Genomic DNA, 20,448 nt, shown 5'->3' with positions numbered 1-20,448 from the left:
ATCACTTTAAAGAGACAGTAGCCAAGTGATTCAGATAGAGGCTTATAGATAGATAGTAGGGGTTTTCCAAAACACCAGTGCATGAAAAATAGGGATGTTTTGAGCTGTAATCATTAAGGGATACTATGGAGGCTCCAGAAGGAAAGCGTATAACCTAAATAAATCAAAACACCCCTCTTTAAATATATATTTTTTTTGCATCTATCACAATGACAAATTAGACCTGAGAAGAGAGACCTGAAAAGTCATTAAATGCCAAACAACAAGTTAGCTGCGTCAGATAAAAAAGCTACACTTTAGCATTTATTAGCATTGCACCTGAATTGAAACGGCTAGGTAACATTAAACTTAGTTTCCTGAATTGAAAGCATGTGAACAAACTTAAGTCAGATGAGCAAACTCCTAATTCTGACACGGAGAGGAGCAACACTGATGCAGCGTTTATCTCCCTCATGATAAAAGCTAGCTAGCTATGTTAGCTTAAAATCTGTATAAGACAGGATAAAAGGCGTCTCAGTACTTTCAGTCATTGCACTGCAGTCTTGATTTTTATGTAGCGTTCCCTTTGCTTTAGCTAAAAACTAGCCTTTAACTTTTTTGAGCCTTCTAATCTTTTTTATGAAACACCTGCCTGATCCATCCACATCTAATCTCTGCTGAATCTCTCCTCAAAGGTTTGTTGAATAAAAGATTCCTCAGTCTACTGACTGAAGGAAATCTAAAATCAAACACGGTGCAGGAAATTAAAACACACATATTACATCAGAAAGGAGGCAGACAGGCATCTGTTTTTCAACATCTGTTTATCTTCTCAGAGGCTGGCATTGTCGTTCCTTCAAACTGCACAAACTTGATTTATAAATTCAACAGATCAGAGAAGGAGTAAGTCCAGAGATGTTTGAAAATCATTGTGATTGATCCCTCCTGTTCAGACCTCCTTACTGTTTGTGACAGAGTGTTGCGTTACCAGGGTGTGTGTAGTTGTGCTTTAAACAGAATGACGCAGAGTGTGTATCCTCAGCTTCAGAGGGAGCGAAGAGCAGATATGGGACGAACATGCTCTGAATAACAATCAGGTCAGAGAGCCGATAAAGGTGCAAGAACCCCCTGCTGAGCTCTGCATCAGCATACAGAGCCGTGGGGTTACATATCTGTGAGTGTGTGTGTGTGAGTGTGTGTGTGTGTGTGTGTGTGTGTGTGTGTGTGTGTGTGTGTGTGTGTGTGTGTGTGTGTGTGTGTGTGTGTGTGTGTGTGTGTGTGTGTGTGTGTTCTGATTCAGGAAGCTCTCTGGCAGGCTCTGCCCTTAAACAGGTGAAGGTCAGCGATTGTTACAGAAGCTCAAATACGATGATGGACAAAACGGTGTCACCTCACTGTCAGCTAGATATTTACTTACTGTTAATGTCCACAAGCATCTGAGTCTGTGCATTTCAGAGGGATGTTTTGAAGCCTTATTCCTATAAATTACTTTTCCCAGTCACTTTATCTTCTTCTGATCCCTCAGTAATGGTTCTGATTCAGACTGGAGACACACAGGATGTCCTCCAAAGTCCATATCAGTCAGTGAGATAAGTTATTTCACTGAGAGCAGCATCACTTATCTCAAAGAATTGTATGAAAACAAAACATAGATCAGTTAATCTAAGTTCAGAACAGACACCACAAAGATATGACGCCCAGTCTCACGTCTAGTGTTTATGTGTGTGTCTGCTTGGATAAACACACACACATAAACACTGAGTGTTTGGAATTCCTCTGGAGTGAGACCAGGACAGTAATAAGAGAGTGCAGCAGGAGAGGAGTGTCCTATAAAGCTCCAGCTGTCCCTTTTTACTGTTTCATAACGGCTGAAGGTTCAGCACTCACTTTCTCAAACTGGATCACTTTTATGGAAAGAGGATATAAAGTTATGACAGTGCTCCTTCACTGCTTTCTTCAACAGAGCATTTAGCTAGAAGTGCTGGATACATTTTGTCAGAGAGCGCAGATGTTGGTGTGTTTGTTGGTCACTGTGAGAACCTGTGTGTGGGGAAGATATTTTAAAGAAGGGGTATATTTTAGACACGGATAAAAAGTAACAATGCTGTGTGTCCAAACTAAACGTGTAGATTCACAAACAGCAATTCTTATGTTCTAGAAATCCCTAATTCTGCCTGCTAACTGCTCATAATAGGCCTTCAGAGAGCTGGCCAATCAGGAGGAAGGGATTTGTGGATCTGGGGGCCTTAAAGAGACATCAGCTAAAACAAAGCATTTCAGAGACTGAATTATGTGTTTTCTGAAACACCTTTGTGTGGCAGAATCATAGGCAGTATATAGAGTGGACAGCGTGGCTCCGCCATTTATCATTGGACGGTTTTGAAGCCAAAAAACACGGTCACAGGCATAGCCATTGTAGCAGTTTGCAGCCAGAGTCTGCGCATTAGAGACGATGAGGGATTATGGGAGAATCTGAGTGGAGCTGGGTGACAAAAATAATAATTATTTTTTCCTCCTGAGAGTCTTATTACTTCTTGATTCTACCTCCTGACATATTTTCAATCCCCGAAAAAAAATACACAAAAACGGCAGCTGTCAATCATCATTAAACGTTACGTAAACGTTTTAACCTCGTACAATTAATGAAAAGAAAACTTTCACAAAATATGAGGACTTCAATACAAGGCAGCCAAATAATATCTTCAAATCACCACAACATTCAGACATGAGAAACATTTCTACGAGGTGTATTAATTTTTTAAAGTGTGACCACAGCCCATCTGGAATGACTAGAGAGACAGATTTTTTGACCTATACTGCAGCCAGTCACCAGGGGAAGCAGTTTTTGTGGAGACCTCACTACGAGCCGAACAAGCGGAAGTCTATTTTTTTTACAGTCTATGGGCAGAATATGTTGTCAAGAAGTTCAGAGGTGTCGTTACCTACTATACAGCAGCATGAGGAAGCAGGAAGACACTGTAGCTTAAATACAATGTGTCAGAAGAGACAAAAACAAATTGATTGCTCAAAAATACATTTTATTTGGGTTAATCACTATAAAAGTGTAAAATGAGGGATTATTGATCGTTGAGTGATGAGTTAGTCACCTGTGGATTTAATAATTTTCCGGATTTGGGGGAAACGGCACACTTGGAAACAATTTGATGGCATTTTTCACTTTGTGGACTTTTACAAATTTAATCAGCAGACTTTTTTCCCCCCGGAAAATCCAACAAACCCACTTCATGAAGTTGTATTTATCAGATTATATTATGATAAAAGCTACAAGTTTTTGTGCCTCCTGCTGCAAATGTAGCTTTCCTTAGCCCACTGGGTTGGATGTTTGAACCACATGGTGTTTCCAAACCTGTGTTAAAATGTTCAGGAGTGGATTCTTAGCTAGTGATCATCAAAACCAAGGGCATAACAAAAGTATGAGGAGCAGGAAAAGGTTGATGAATATACTTAAAGAAAAAACATCATCCTTTAGAATATGAAGTGTCTTGAAGAATATTCTCTTTAGTTTCTGTCTCTGTCTTCATGCAGCCTGTGATGCTTTAAGATCATAATAAGAGGCTGTGCAGCTTCTCAGCTCGCATATATTATTCATCAGACTTCACTCAGCTGTGTTGTTTCACCGCAGCGTGCAGGCCTCTTTAACAGCCTCTGGGTTGATGCTGGCTCACTCACTCACTAATGATGCTAACATTGAGCATGGGGCTGCAAAGGAAAAGCTCCGGCCATCTAATGGATTCATTTGTGAAAGAGGAGAGAAGCAGAGGAGGAGGAGGAAGATGGAGAGAAGAAAGTGGAGAAAAACGTCAATTAAAGGGATGACGGAGCAGATAGAGGGGAGAGGAGAGAGAGCACGGAGGAGTGTTTCTATCCTCCATCCCCAGTGTGAGCTCAGGCCTGCTGGGTGTGTAGCCTTCCTCCCTCCTCCCTCCTCCACCATGTTTCTTCAGCAGCACAACGTCGCCCTCTGTGGCTTAAAGACGTCACTGCACCCAGCTCAGGTGTCAGCAGTGGGTTGGTCTTCGGGTGACAAACAGCTTGCGCAACATAGTCACGTCACGCACGCTTCTGTGTGTGCAGTAACACACACTCTCACACACACTCTCACACAGGGGGAATACACAAAAACACTGACTCAGTAGCAGAGAAGAAGCGCAGAAAAGGCTTCTCCTCCTCGCTGGTGTCTCTCCTGACGCAGTGCCTTCAGGTTGAGTTTGTGTCTCAGTGTTCGTCTGTGTGTGAGCGTGTGTGTGTGTGTGTGTGTGGGCCTGTCAGAGCAATGTCTAACAGTTGCATGGTTGTCTTTGATAAGGGCTTTGTGACTCATGACTGGGCAGTTTTCTGTTGGTTTCTGTTTGTTGTTTCAGCTCTGATCTTTATGTTTACACAGATTAAAATGAAGGTTATGGATCAGTGATTGTATCTGAGAAACCTGTAGCCTCTTACTGATTAAAATGATCCTTTTTTTCTTCATTTTGAGATTATTTCCAGGTGTTTTTAGCCTTTATGGGACAGAACAGGTGAAGAGAGGTAAAAAAAAATGTAGAGACGAGAGCTGTGGGAGCTGATAAAGTTTTCCATCTTTGAAAACACCCTGGTGGAAATGTTACATAATGTCCTCATTTCCCCCCTATGGGCAAATTTAGCAGTCTATACTCAATTTCTATTACTTTTGATGTTACATGCATTATTTAGCCAAACATTTTGTTTAAATTGAGCAATAAGTAAAAGTATCTGGGGAACTTTGGAGCATTTTCTGAGCAACTAGCTGAAAAAAGAATTGTTGTTTTTGGCTCTTGTAAAATTCTTAATTTGTCGACGGAGTCGCGATTTATTATATTTCACAACAAAATGTCTCTTGCATGCAATAAGTTAATCTTCATGTTGGATTCTCCTCTGGGAGCTCCCTGCTTTTCCACAGGCCCAAGTGGAATGCCAAGGCTTGGTGGTGGGGAGAGCACACCTCACCTATCTTTAATGTGCATGTATGAAAAGCAAAGGCAGGCAGAGCTGCAGCAAAGACCCTTCTGAGGTCAGAGTGGACAGAGTGAAATCAGTGACAATACGTATGACACTGGTAAAATCAGACACAGCATAACAGGAGGAGCTGGGGTTGTGGGCTAAAGGCAGGCAGAGCAGCAGCAAAGACCCTCCAGAGGTCAGAGTGGACAGAGTGAAATCAGTGACAATGCATATGCCACTGGTAAATCAGACACAGCATAAAAAGGAGTAGCTAGGGTTGTAGGCAAAAATCAGGGAGAGCAGCAGCAAAGATCCCCAGGATACAGAACAGAGCAAGCATCAGCGGCAGAATGGTAAAATTAGAAACAGGGTAGAAGGAGGGCTGGGTTGCAAAGCAGAGTTGTAGGAAAGAAGGCAAGCTAAAGCAGAAATGTTTATAATTGGAGCCTGAATTGTCTCCACCAACTTTCTATTCTTATGTAACTGCTAAACAAAAACTGATATACATCTTTTCTCTGACCTCTCATTCTTCATCCTCGTCCAGGTGGTCTCTCCAGCTCCTCAGACGGCCGTCCACCAGTCGTTCGATACAGGAAAGACCAGCGACCCACCACCCTCCCTATCCAGCCCTTCACCTTCCACCATCAGTTCGCCTCCAAGCCTCCTCAGCCCAAGCCCCTGCTGCCCCTCCTGACCGGCTACGTCTCCGGCATGCAGGCTCACTCCAGCTCCGGCTCTGGTTCAGACTCTGGAGGTCCTGTAGGCGAGGACAGTGAGGATGCAGCTGAAAATGTGCACAGATACCAGGGGACTCTTTCTGCTGCTGCACCACCTCCCGGCTCAATCCGACCCTCACCTCTGGGAAGCTACTCCCCAGTCCGGCTTCAGGGTGTGAGCAGCTCTGGGACCTGCTCCACCTGCACCCCGAGCCCCCGGCCGCCACACAGCCTCTCCTGCCCGCTCTCAGCAGGACTGGGCCCTCAGCACACTCCACCTGCAGGGAAGCAGGGAGGAGGTTCTGTGCCGTTAGCATCCACTCCTCCACCTCCATCTTTAGGGATGAAAAGAGGAGTGGTGCCTCCGATGCTGCCAGCTGTGCAGGGACACTGCTTTCATCGTGGAGCTCTGCCCAGTTTACCTGCTGTTCAGGGGGACACTCTGAGTCCGCTAGGCTACATGGACTCTGGAAACCACATGGAAGGAGGCAAAGGAGCAGGATCAAGGACTCATAATGGTAGGTTGAAGACTCCTCAGAGGAGAGATCAGAAGGAGTTTGGCTTTGTTTATTTTGATGCTGTGTCTGATACAGAAATCATGTCCCCAAAATCACAAGCTTTAAAATTTTCAGTCGACACAACCTGTTGATATTTTTTGGGGTGTGATTCATTTTACAAATTAGCATCTGGTTTCATAATACTGCAGTATGAACGTTGATGAAACAAGAGGAAACTCAAAGTCAGTCGGTGAACTTACTCTTTAAATATTCAAGGAAGCTTCATTTCCAACCTGAGCAAAATCCTTGACACACCTTTTTCTCAGATTCAGTGTGTGACCCCATTCAGAGCGAGACGTATTTTGACACCTCACCCAGGAAATGGTGCTTGAAAGAATGATTGATCTCTTAAACCTCAAAGCACGTTGGATACAAAGTGAGACAGACCAGTTGGTCCAGCAGCACCATGTTTTCTGCTTTTCTCTCTTAGTATGTTATGATCACACAGTCAAAGAAACAGCGTGATTGAAAAGGGGACAGGATCCCATTTTAAACCCTTTTCCCTCTGAGATCCCTCCCCCTTCAAAGACACCATGTCTCATAAACTGGTGTTGTGATAATCCTGGTTTTGAGGTGATTATATTCTGAGGATTAACTGCCTCAGGTGCAGACAGCTTTCCTGACGTCCTGCCTTCCTCTGAGCCAGGAAGCCAAACAGACCAAAACAAATGCAGGCAGAGAGGACAGGACATCACAGCAGAGACAAGCAGAGGGTTTGGAAGTCGATGCATTAAATATGACGTAAAACAAGCTCAAATGTTTTGAAACCTTCATACTATGGATATAAACGACTTCTTCTTCTGACTCTTTTTCTTTCCAGTTGACTCTTTTTTCATCTTGTTTTTTCTTTCTTGCATTTATCAAGCCTTTAATCACAGATTTAGTTTGCAGAAAAACATTGAGATACTCTACAAAGTTGCATCTATAAACCAACTCAACAAAAACTGAAATCTCTGTGAGTGTCTTATTGCTAGTAAACATTGTCTTATTGACTCAATATGAGCCACTTTCACAGATAAATCCCCCAAAAAGTCACATTTTAAGACATTAAAAGATAAAAATGACGCCTGAATTGCTTGTTAACAGTAAAAAAAATCTGCTAATTGGGTAAAAATGAAAAAAAAAATCTGAAGTTTGTTGTTTAAAGAGATTATTCATATTTCATAAAAACTTACAACCCAATTTTTCTTACTTCCTCTGCAAATTTTGAAGCAATTCAGGGATCTTTTTTGTCTTTTAAGATCTTGAAATAAGACATTTTTGTTGTCTTGTCAGTCGAATATACTGTAGCTCTTATTAAGTCTACAAGACAATTTTACCAAAAATAAGAAATGAACATTTGCTTTAATGTCAGTTTTGAAGCCAAGAAAACTCTCACAGTTCAGCTAGCTGCACATGAGTTAAACTAAAAGTTCCTATTTTTCAATAAGTTTCTGACTCTGCGTTGATCAGTCTTATTTAGATTTTATTTATTCATGCTAAATCAGCAGTGATGATAAAAAGAGACAAATACAAAGTTCTTTTATCTGCTGCAGAAACAGAGAGAAGGCTTACAGGTGGTGATGTGATTGAACTCTTCAGTGTTACTGCTCTTTCTAAAGACGCTAAGCTCTTTTTCTCTCTTCTCTCCCCTCATGCATGAACTTCAACCTCCTCCTCTCCTCCCTGCATTTTCCCCATCCGCTTTCCTCCAAATATATCTTTTGTTTTTTTCCATCTTTTAACCCGTCCATCGTAACCCTAACACCTCCCCTCCCCACAGCACACCACCTCTCTCCTCAGGCGCTCAAATGGAGAGAGTATCGCCGTCGAAACCCTCTAGGAGTGGAGAGGGTCCCAGGGGCCCACTCCTCCGCGGGATCAGGCTCCCTCTGTGGAAGCCTGGAGCCTCGAAGGGGCGGGGGACCGAGACCTGCCCGACGGAATGTGTTCGATTTCCCCTCGGCCCTCTCTGGCAACACGCTGGCGCGGCTCAATGGTGCTAATAGTTTTCTGAAAGACACAGAACAAATGAGGGGTTATTGAGGATGTAGACTTTGTTGCTTAAAAGTCCAAAAGATGCATCATAATCATCTGTGTGTGTGTGTATTTGTGTTTGTGTGTGTCACAGGTCTGGGTCAGTCAGCTAAACTACAGCAGAGCTACAGTGACTTCCTTCCAGACTATTTCTCCCTGACTGAGAAGCCACCGGAGGAGTTCTGCCTCTCCCCCGACGCTTCGACCTCCTCCTCTTCCTGTGCTTTGTCACAGTCACACATCTCCGTGGACCTGACGCAGAAGAGAGGTGAGAATACGTGTGTGTGTGTGAGTGTGAGTGCATCATGGACAGTGACAGTTGGAAGTCTGTAAATATTTAATTGATGAAGAACTCACATCCCATGCTGAGCTGCTGTTCTTAGACTGCATTAATTACTGTTCATGGGCGTCTGGGACACTTTTAATCTGCAGTTAGTCTTCATTTATATCCCACTTATTCATAACAATTTTTTTATAATTCACAAGAAGAGCAAGTTTTCACTGTACTCAATGTTATATTATTAACAAAGACCCAACATCAAGACAGGAAAATATTCAGGCTAGCATTGACTGATCGCTCCTCCTAATATCCTAAAATAAGCTTTCTTATCTGGACTTGCAAGTTCATTGTGGGTTATATTAAACACAGTTAGATACATTGACCAGAAGAAAGAAGAATACACTTTTCTTGCTGTCTTCACAGTTTTCAATCCCACAATAAAGCAAACTCTGCTTTATCGTCTGTGTTACACATAAAAGAACCATAAATCGCTCAGCAAACATCATGTCTTGTTGAAGAATACCTGAGACTAATAAATTTAGAGCATGAGCTCATCCAGAAAATGTTTACTGATGGAATAAACTGACTGAGATTGAGGTTGGTTTGTTTCTTTCTGTAGTCAGATTTCTTACCTGTACATCCTCAGGAGGGCGCCAGAGATCTGAGCTTTGTCTTCTTTCAGGGTTTAAAACTATAATATCCCCTGATGTCTCTAACACGGCAAGCCTCAGAACTGAGAATGTGTTTTAGTCTTGTTAAAAAAATAATAATGATTTAATGCACATGTACTGCTCAAGTCCAGAAAATATATTGTTTTTCAAAATATCACAAAGAAATGAAAAAAATACAGCCAGAGCTATTTGTAGTGAGTACATAAAAAACCTTTCTTACTTTTGGAGTTTTGCAGGGAACATACTTGCTGCTCAGTTTATAGAACAGGTAGATGAAAATGTAAGAACATTTTTGATTTGATTTTGTTTTAATTTTATTGATCTCAAACATTTGCAAATGAGAAAGAGAAAAAAATAAAAAGTACACAATTTGTTGCCAATAGAGCAACGATGATATAGTAATCTGACTCTTATAACAATGAAAGCAGCAACCAAAAAAACATACCATCAAATGTTTGAGAGGGAACAGGAGGAAGCAAAAAGCCTATATGAACCTGCACCTACATAAAATCACATCAAAGTATAATTAGGATTCTATATCACATAATTAGGGTCCCCGGCCTTAGGAAGAGATCTGATTTTTTTGTCTGTTTCCTTCTTATTATTTCACACTGCCAATGAATGCTGATTTCACTCCCTAATATGCTCAAAAACTCACCAAAATTGGCACACACCTCAGGATCCCGGAAAAATTTGATAAAACACCAAACACAACTCCCAACATCCCATAATAGACTCTCTAGCACCACCTGGGCACTCAAAAACTCACTAACATGGCTCTAACAGGGGCTAGGAATATTGTATAGGGTGAGGTATTTTTCGCCTATCTCGCACAGGAAGCCGACAATTTGCCCTTCAAAATAGGACTTTGCTGCATTTTTACCCTTTCTGCAAAAATTATCTCCTCCGAAACCAGAAGTGGTATCGGCTTAAAATTTGCTCACATGACAGACTGGACCCTGCTCTACAAACGTTGTGCGGGACTTTGTTATTTTGGACCCGGTTTTTGAATGGCAAGCCCTCAAAGTCGGTGGACACTCTCAGCTCTCTCCATGTAAACATATGGGAAAACACTTTTTGCAGGCTGCTGCATTTGAGCCTCTAGACTAAAAGTAAAAGTTGAACAGCTTAAAAAACGACATGAATGGATTCCTGACAACATTTTCTTCAAAAATATCACATTTTTACACATATTAGGTCAACTTTCTGGCCTTTATGACAAGTTGTTTGTAAACTTTTGTGAATTTGAATCCTCCCTCTGCTGTGATGATGTCACACATTGACTGGGAGTTCCGTGCAGCTGGTCATGTGACTCGGCAGAGAAAATAAAACGTGGTATCAACTGTTAAAGCACTAAAAGGGTCAGAAAGGGATGAAACCCTAACAGTGGAGGTAAAACCTTGACAGTGGAGGGGTAACAGGTATGACAGACCGGCAGGGGGTACCAGCAGGAGCCCGAGAACCTGTCTAACTCTGCTTGCAGCTTTACAATTATACAATAGATGTCCTCCGACAATTTGAGGAAAAACATCAAGATTGATACCATTTAGCATATTCCCTGTGAGGGTCTTGAGCATATCTTTTCTCAGATACAAAAAGGAGGAGCTCCAGGGAAATAAATATTTTGGGTCCAACTGCCACAAAGACTCAAATTAATTCACATCTGCTTCAGATCGATCTTCATATTGAGGTTTTGTTCATTTCCTTCAACTTTGTTGACAGATTTAACCAACTATGCTTCATGTACAAGTACACAAGCTGCAGCTGCAGAGCAGCGTTTTTTAAAAGGTTGATACAGTAGATTATCAGGACGTCAAAATAAAGAGAAATTTGAGGAAATAACCTCCTGGACTGACTAGATGTTTTTAATGAGAGCACAATGACCTGGAGTTGATCTCCTTTTCATCACATTCTAAGTTGTGTCTCAAAACACAAAGCTATTGAGGGTTAAATGAGAGATTTTATTCAAGACTTCACAGTAAAGTGTCTTTGCTCTTTTATTCCTGACATAATTGAGTTTCTTTCTTGTGTACCTTCAGCAGATTTTAACCTCTGCATCATGAAAAGCAGTCAGGAGTAGGAACATCACTTCCTGTTGTGAGCCTTGAAAGCTCAGATCACTTTGAAATACTTCAGAATCAAATGAAGTGTCACATCTCTGCAGCCTGCAGCAGCGTTGTTGTTGTCATGGAGAAGAGGCAGTGAAGCTGTTGTTGAGAGGTGGTTCAATTAAGAGGCTCTCACTGCAGAAAGGACACTCCACAGAGCCATGAGAGTCATCTAAGACCTCTTGTTAGAGCAGCAGGGTGTGGAACAATGAGCGGAGAGGGTTTCTCTGCTGGTGTGTAGAGGATAAAGCAAGGGGAGGTCTTTTTTAAGAAAATAAAATTAAAACAAAAAAACAGGCAACCCAAGTCTTAATTTTGAGGATGTGGCATCAAAAACCAAAAACATCAAGTGGCATAACTTACAAAGACACAAATACTCATAGCTTAAAGGGAGAAAAGATGAACTACTTCATCATCCTCTCCTGTTTCTTCCATCAGGTTTGGTGAAAGCTGTGAACACAGCCGTGGATCTGATCGTGGCTCACTTCGGCACCAGTCGAGATCCAGATGTAAAGGTAAGACAGTTTTTTTCACTTATCAGGCTGATAACTTCTTTTTTGATGGACTCACTTCTAACTCCCCACTCTGCTACAGTTCACAGAGGACTGACATTGACTTTATTCTTATAAGCCATAAATGTCATACTAAGCAGACAGTCACTCCTGTTTTTGTTTTAATCAGTGTCAAAAGTTTTCATTTGATCTTCGACCTCCTTTCCCAGAATCTCTAATTGGGGTAATGAAACTAACTGTTACTGTAAACATTTCTGCAGTTTCAGTCATGACTGAATTTCCATCACAAGTGTTTATTTACACAAAGAAGTGATGAGATAATGAAGTTTCACAGATGAGTTTATTTCACAGATCGGGAGCTCTGGCAAATAAAAGCATCATCTGTTAAAAACGTGTCTACTTTCTCTTTCATTATTATAACTTTCTGGGCTCAGATGTAAACAGAGAAAATCAGCTTCGGTAAACATTCATCTCCTTTTTTCCCTGATGGTTTTCCCCCAGGCTAAACTAGGGAACAGCTGGGTGAGTCCAAACGTGGGTCACCTCATCCTGAAGTATCTGTGTCCAGCTCTGCATGAGGTGCTGCAGGACGGTCTGAAGGCCTACGTGCTGGACCTGATCATCGGGCAGCGGCGCTGTCAGCCCTGGAGTCTGGTGGAGGCTTCCACTCAGCTGGGTGAGGACAGGTCCATTGACAGGAAGCTAATATCACAGTTCTCTGTGATGTGTCCTGAGCTCCCCACAAACCTCTAGACTGACCAAAACCAGTCAGAACTGTATTAAAGATGATTTCCAAGACTGATTTAACATTTCTTGTTCAATACTGACCTTAAAACCTTTCAACAACTCATATTTCCCCTGTTGAGGTGGCAGAGGGAGTTAAACGAAAAAAAGATCTGGATCATAACAAACGATTTTTGTTTCTTTTAACAAATGGGATTTTAAGCCCCTGGGTGGGGTTTATGGTTTGTTATGAAACAGACAGAAAATAACAGTGGCGTCTCTTTATGAGGGACATAAACAAACTAAGTAATTAGAAACAAAGGTTGTCAGTTTCTGTGTTGTAACTTTAAAGCCTGAAACCAGCACAAGAGAAACAGACAGTTTTTGTTTTTACCATGGTAAAATACTCACACAGAGTGATACACGTGGCTCCAAGTAAGCACAATGAGATGTTTTTGTCACACATAAACAGAACAGGATCAGTAAAGATAAAGCAGAACCACTTCCTCTACAAGGGGGCGCTGAAATGAGCAAAAACAAAAAGTTCCTTCCACAAAATTTCAGTCAGAAATGTAAAGTAAGGAAAAACATGAAAAGACAAAGAGACGAGAATAAAACAGATGATTTCATGACTAATTCGGCCAAAAAATAAGCTATAGTTCATGAAGCTGAAAGTGTGTTTTCTGTCTGTTAATTCAGTTGGCGTAAAGTGGTGAGTAATAGAAACATGAATTATCCAAAAGTTTGACTGTTTGTATAAATATTGGACGCTGTTTCATCTGTTTTAGCCATATACTGTGTAATTAATGGACGTACTTTCACCAACGTCACCCGTCTGTTTCTGAAAAAGACTTTTGAAGCATATTAACTATCACAGCCATATTGGGCGAGCTCATGATCTTAATATCCTCTTAACATTCTCATCCCCTCTGTACTGTGTGTGCCGAATTGAAATTAGCAATTCAGACAGGAGACATTTTTTGAACCAGGCTGTAAATTTCTGCTGTGAAAACAGCTTTTTTTGGCTTGGTGTGTATGTGACTTCCTGTACTTCCGGAGCCAGCGACAAACGAACACTCGAAACAGTAGATTTCAGCACTTCTGCGTTGTCCCATGTTTTTGGACCAGAGGTTGGCGCCTGGTTTTAGTTCATTAGTTTAGTAGATTTTAAAAACAAGTAGGGAGTAGGAGTGTAGATGGCTTCGTGGTTTAGGTCGTGCTTCATGAGGTTTGTACTCATAAGGATAGCCGGGGTTTGATTCCAGCCTGTGGCGTCTTTTGCCTTCATTGGATGTGTCAGCTGAAGAGAAACAGGAAATGTAAGACAGGAATCACTGCAAACGGTTCAGATATGTTACCAAACTAGCAACCACTGTGTGGAGGACCAAAGCCACTGGTTATGGGGTGTGCACCTGAACCCTTAGACCAACAGTTCCCCTGTAGTTCTTGTTACAGATTTCAAGATGTTTTAGGATTAAATTTAGGACTTGTTTAAGCACGCAAAACTTATGCAGAGTGACAGCATCGACTGGCTGTCATGACAATGCCATTTAAAGTAGGCTATGTATAAAAGTTATTCTTTACATAATTATACTCGCTGACATGCAAAAGATCCAACAGGATATCAGCAGTATCCATTGCCCATTGGCTCACCTGCTCTGTAACCATCAGCCTTAACGACTAAGAAGTCGATATCAGTCATCCTCTAACCTTCAGGTGATTTATATCTGTTTTTGTCTTCATCAGGCCCGTCCACTCGTGTCCTCCACAGCCTCTTCTCTAAAGTGAGCCAGTTCTCTGAGCTCACGAGCCACAGCATGAGACTCAACGCCTTCATCTTCGGACTGCTTAAGTAAGACTCTCTAAATGAACTCCAGCAACTTTATTATTTACTCACAACTCTCATTTTTTTGTGGCAGTCTTCTCTCAATGATGAGAGACAGTTTGTAGAGTTTAAAAAGCTCTTGTTGGAGAGTTAAGTTTTGTTTTTGCTGCTTTGATTTTGAAATGTGATGCTTCATTTTTTTCAGCCTTAAATCTTTGGAGTTCTGGTTTAATCACCTCTACACACATGAAGGTAAGACTCATTTAAACATTGTTGGATCTCTTGGTGTGTTTAAGTTTTTTTCTTTTAGCTGAATTTCTTCCTGTTTTTTTTCCTCTTTCCTCAGATATCATAGCAGCACATTACAACCCGTGGGGTTTCCTCCCTCTGTCCCAAGGGGCATGTCAGCCCCTCTTCGAGGAGCTCCTCCTCCTCCTGCAGCCTCTGTCACTCCTCCCCTTTGACCTTGACCTCCTGTTTGAGCCTCACCTCCTCCAGAAAGGCCAGGAGCACCTCCGCCGTAAAGAGCAGCTGTGCTCCGCTGGTCACACTGCCGACCAATCGACGCGCTCCACCTTCCAGCTCATGAGAGGATGGAGTGCCACGGTGAGCGAAATGGTGCGAGACTCAAGTGGGGAGGTGAAGAAGGAGAGAGGGCTGCTGAGGCGGGAAGGGACGTGGCCGAGGATGGAAGGAGTCGGGGGAAGGAAGGAGGGAGGTGGAGTAAGATTGAGGAAGGAAGGAGGGTCATCTGAGAGCATGACGACAGGGCGCGTGAGCAGACAGACGGCGGTGGATGAAGGGTTTTTCTGGAAAGACAGGGGGATGGCGGGGCAGAGGGTGAAGGGGGTAGGACAGGAGAGTCAGGAAGGAGGCGAGGATGGACAGGAGAGTGACAGCAGGAAGGAGGCAGGAGAGGAGGGGCGTCAGCGACAGGACAGACAGGCCGGGTGGTGGTACCAGCTCATGCAGTCCTCTCAGGTCTACATCGACCAATCAACAGAGGGGACAAAGTTCGTCAAGACCGAGAAGAAGAAGAAGACTTCAGAAAGAAGAAACACTCAGCTCCCACCCACCAGAGAAGGAGTGGTGGAGGGGGCGGAGTCAAGCCAAGAAGGCGAGGGGCTCAGGAGCAGGAAGAGCAGCAGCAGCTCCAGTGGGGACTCGGCTGGATCCAGAGGGCGGCCGTCCTGGATGGGGAGTCCACCAGAGTCGGTTCTCAGCCAAGAAAAGGAGACAAAGCCTCAGAAAGGACTCACAGGGTCGGAAGGTCCGGCTGCTGCCTCAGAGGAGAGCCCATCACAGGGGCAGGGTCTGCGCTGGGGGAGGCTCTTTGGATCCAGTGTTGGTTCCCCTTCCAGAGGAGACGGAGCTGATCAGAGGGCGAAAAGTCAAGCAGCCAGGTCAGAGGAAACCTGAGGGTTCTCATTATTCCTGATCAATATTCATCATCAGGAGAATAGTGCAATAAATTTCACTCTCTTTCTGCACAATGTTTTGTTTTAGCAGGCCGCCTTCAGGCTGGCTCTCTCTGGACAGATCTGTTCTGGGTCTTGTAGCTCAGACTATTGGAGCAGGAAGTGGAAAGAAGGCGGAGTCTCCAGCCACACCAAATCACACTCAAGCTACGCCACCACCAAGATCAGCCCGACCAACTGAAGCCAAACATAAGTCTCCTTGGTGAGGAAATAAATCCAGAGAATTTGTCTGTATCTTGTAGAGGTGGGGACAAAATCGATAATCACTATACTGAGATTTTTTGTTTGGCAGTATCAGAATTTGGATTTCTTTTCTTTTCAAATCTTGTTATTGATTTTCCTTGGTTAGCAAAGTATATAATTAAAGATTTGTAGATATACAATTCTGTAAGAGGTAGTACAGGAGTAAAAAAAAGGTGAATACATCTTAAAAATTGATAAAGTGCCAATAACTCAACCCCACACAACATATCCCACCCACATGACAAATGCCCACATACCCACAATCTTAAAACTAGAAATACAAAAGTAAAATGTACATAAATATTGAAGATTTAGACATACAAGAAACAAACATGGTAAATGACAAGGCAAAAAAAATAGATAGAAAAGTCCAGAAGTAGGTAAAAAGTGAAGAATACAAGAAATACAGGAAGTTTCTCAGGGACTAGCGCTATCACTTTCAGGTGTTGGATCAAGTTTATCCACATAGCTTAAATAAGGCTTCCAAGCTTCATTAAAAGTAGCAAGGGACCCTTTAAGAGAATATCAATTTAAATCGAATCAGCACCCCAAAAATCGTAATAGGATCGAATTGTGAGAATAGCATATCTTCCCAGCCCTAGTAACTAGTAACTTGCCTTTTTTCAGTGAGCTATAAGAGCCGAGTTCGAAAACCACAAAGTGTCACAGAAATCACTGCCTTTGACTTAGATTTCGTAATATTTTCAGCCACTTGCTACTTAATCAGTAATCTTATTTACGTGAACTCACATTGACTCCGTTTTCCCTCTGTCCCTCTTCAGTGAAGTTCGAGCTCTGTGTCACCACATAGCGACTGAGCCGGGCCAGCTGAGCTTCAATAAAGGCGACGTCCTGCAGGTCTTGAGCAAAGCAGACCCAGACTGGCTGCTCTGCTCTCTTGGCTCCACCAAGGGTTTAGTCCCCATCATCTATGTGACCCTGAACAGCCTGGAGGAGAGCCAGGAGGCTGCTGGACTCGAGGAGTGCTGAGCCACGACGAGGAAATGAACCGACTGCACATTTAGGATGATGACTGAAAAAAACATTGTAGAAAAACAAATGAAGACGATGTACAGACACATGCAAGGGAAGCATGCAGGCTCACATCCACTTCAAGGAGACACCCAGACACGTATGCATGCATACATCCAAAAAACCAAAAGACTAGACCAGAATCCAACCCAAAGACTCAAACACACCTGCAGCTGTGTGCTTCTCGCTTAACTCTGTGACCGTCCAGGCTAAATCCCATCAACCTCTGCTTTAAGCTATACAAAAGAGCGGCTACTTCAGATGGTAAAACCTTACAGTTAGATATAAACACCATACAGAGCTGCACTTTGTTTACTGTCTGTACTTTTCACCTAGCTGTGCCACGCTCTGAAAACAGTCTTCAGTTTCTGTCCTCACAGGAAACGCTGGTTAGGTGAGTCGCTGAGCTGCTTTTTGGGTGATTTTTAAGGTCTGACCTTTAAAATCCATGTCCGCTCCAGGTTAGAGTTGTGATTCAGCATCAGTTAGTTCTTATTTGAAGAGTTAAAACAATTAACAGGACTTTGTTCCAGCAGCTGTCAAACCTGAGTAGCATTTGTACAAAATATTGAGTTTATATCAGTTTCTGTTCTGTTCTGTCTTAATTTGCAGCATCCAAGCCTTTTTATATGGAGACAAAGGGATGAATGGACTCACATGCACATTTCATTCTTTTAATTTTGCTTCATAAAATTCACTGCTTTGGAAGCATTTCCGCCAGGTCAATGGAAAAAGGGAAACTCGCCTTAATTAAAAGTCAAAATAGTGAGACAATTAGATGAATTTATGAGAAAAATACAAATTATGACATAAAAAGTCAAAATTTCAAGATAAAATCAAAATCATGAGATGAGCTGAATTTGTGGGATAGAAAGTCTTGACTTTTTTCATTTAGTGCAAGTCCTCTACACCTCAGATAAAACTGATTGGACTCGTCTTTTCAAGCGTGGGAAGCTGATTTGCTGCAATTTTAACACCTTGTTTCAGTTTACAAGTCATAAAAAGTAGGGAAGCTAACAAAGTCATCACTTTACAGCAACTGGAATGACAACAATGTAATGTGGAGGGATACTTGCAATAATTAAAGACAACATTTTTTTATAACCTATAAAGCATCTTTAAGATAAGCACCAAATAATGAGATTCAGTCAGCACTGAATCCTAATTTTAGCATTAAAGCACCTCATAGCTAAACTTCTTGTTTATTTGTTTTAATCAAGCTGGTGTCTCGTTATAACATTAGCCACTTAAGCTAGGAGGTACTTCACTGCTTAAATTAGCTGTTCTCTAACCATAGTTATTTTATTTTATTTTATTTAGCAAATCAGTCAACCAACTTCTTGCCAATCCTTTGAAAAGCCACTGCATTACTGTATTAGCTCTTGTCTACCAGTGTAGATAAGAGCTAACATTAGTATTCAAACTCTAGCTAGCTTGTGTTGCAAAAAGTGATTACAAAATACTATTTCATGCTAAATATTGCTCAAAAAACTGAAAAGATCAAAATTAGATTTGAAACGACACATTGGATTATATATTACGTACTGTTAGCTAAACATGACAGTTAGCTAGAGATCTTGTTCTCTTGTTATGCTAACAAAATGTAATCCAAGTTAACTGAAATTAGCTATTGAGCTAAGTAAAGTATGTTGTATAATTTAAAAAAATGCTTTCAGAGACAAGACTCATTTTTACTTCTACCTTTAGTGACTGTTAGTTCACTGGTTAGTGTCAGACATCATAGTCAGTTAGAAATTAAGGGCTAACTTTAGCTCTAGCCATATGGAAGTTTTAGGCCAAATATGTGGTTGTACCTTGTAACGTGGAGAGATGCCAGTCTAGTTTTTCATTACCAGTTACCTGTTATGTTAGCTGTTAAGTTAGCTTGTCAGATTCTCTTTCTTTATTTGATTTGCAGCCTGAAACACAGCTGTACAGAAAAGCAGCACATCAGTTTCCTACTACAATAATGATTTTAAAGGGAATTGGTTGCCATTGAAACTTGAAGTGCTTGTAAAGTTGAACATTTTTTTATTTCCTCCCTACAATCTCATGTCACCTCATTACAAAAAGGATCCTTCACTCTGCTTTTCAGGAGGATGTCTACAAACACACGTGTGGGTGTACATGTGCATTTGACCTGTTGGTTCATTCTGTAAATGCATTTATGACTTGAATACTCATTGACCAGTCCATTAAAAAGTGGACGGATGCAGGAATCTGGGAGGGGATGTCTAATGAAAGCAAAACCTAGCTGTGGAGATATGTGGTGGCTCATTGTGAATGTGTTGGAAACTCTAAGCTAACAGAATTATCGCCATTTAATTGTTTTTGTGGTACTTAAAGAGAGAGTAATGTCTTTGCCTTAAAGTGCTTTTGGGAAAAAAGGGAGACTATTGGAAACTTGGAAGCCTGTGAGCCTAGATTTGTCCTGATGTTATATTTTGTATTTGCTACGACCAGTCTTTATTGAGATGGTTGGAAAAGTTTGTTAGGAGAGATTCTTTAAAGAAAAGAAGTAGAGACGACATAAAGGTGATATTTTTGATGATAAAAGGGAAACACTTGAGGAGAACTGAGTAGAGGAGAACGTAAACCATAGCTCTAGAGTTATCCTTGATAGATGGTGAGTGTATACAGTCGCCCACTTTAAATACAGCACATTATAAAGGTTTATCTTTATGTACATTTATTACATAAATGAATGTTTGTGTAGTTTTTGAAAAACTTACTATGATTTTCTTTTTTTTTGTACAGTTTGTACAGTCATTTAATTTCCGCAGAAACAATTTAATACTTCATTTTCATTGAACTGTAAATATATTTAATTCTTCAATGATTCATTTCTGCCACAAAGGTTTATGTATGAATGTTATTATGATAAAGATACAGGAAGCAGGTGTACGCTGTAGTTTCAGGTGTGACACGCAGGTAGTGAAAGGTGTTTTCAGTCCTCCACACAGTTTGCTCTTCATTGACAACCTGGTCAGACTCTACAGGAAATAAACAAACAGTACAGTTAAACAGAGAGACAGGGAGGCTCAGGGGTCAGAGGTGAAGGCAGACTCACTTTTGTTTCTAGCGTTCGATCAGCTGAAGTTTTGTGCTTTAAAAACACTTGTACAAGTGATAAAACAAGAGAAAGAAAGATGCCATCTTTCTTTCTCTCTGTCTGTTTTTCAGTCTGCTCTCTTCCTCCTCCAGCTGCCTCCTCCTGCCTGTAAATACCTTCAGCATCAGTGACACTGCTCTTCTCTCTGTGTCCAGGCTCTATGATGTAAACGTATGACATTATCAAACTGCTATGGATGTTAAATAACAAAGTGCTCAT

The 20,448-nt window shown here is 41.6% G+C and overlaps 1 protein-coding gene across 2 annotated transcripts in view; it reads left to right on the top strand.

Moving 5' to 3' along the window:
- Positions 1-20,448, top strand: part of rusc2 (RUN and SH3 domain containing 2) — a 50,047-nt gene extending 29,599 nt beyond the window's left edge. Inside the window, exons 4-13 of one of the 2 annotated variants that reach the window (XM_074669963.1) lie at positions 5,501-6,190; positions 7,992-8,207; positions 8,340-8,513; positions 11,743-11,819; positions 12,318-12,492; positions 14,286-14,391; positions 14,570-14,616; positions 14,711-15,767; positions 15,874-16,044; positions 16,868-20,448. In XM_074669963.1, coding sequence (XP_074526064.1) covers positions 5,501-6,190; positions 7,992-8,207; positions 8,340-8,513; positions 11,743-11,819; positions 12,318-12,492; positions 14,286-14,391; positions 14,570-14,616; positions 14,711-15,767; positions 15,874-16,044; positions 16,868-17,075 — 2,921 coding nt within the window. In that variant the 3' untranslated portion in view covers positions 17,076-20,448. Of the gene's footprint in view, positions 1-5,500; positions 6,191-7,991; positions 8,208-8,339; positions 8,514-11,742; positions 11,820-12,317; positions 12,493-14,285; positions 14,392-14,569; positions 14,617-14,710; positions 15,768-15,870; positions 16,045-16,867 lie in introns of both variants that reach the window. The other variant, XM_074669962.1, reaches the window with a different exon arrangement.

This window comes from Halichoeres trimaculatus, unplaced genomic scaffold (assembly GCF_033239565.1).
Source record: "Halichoeres trimaculatus isolate MK-OKI-2021-1 unplaced genomic scaffold, fHalTri1.1 fHalTri1_scaffold_5, whole genome shotgun sequence".
Taxonomy (NCBI): Eukaryota; Metazoa; Chordata; class Actinopteri; order Labriformes; family Labridae; genus Halichoeres; species Halichoeres trimaculatus.
This window is presented reverse-complemented; position numbering and strand designations above follow the sequence as displayed.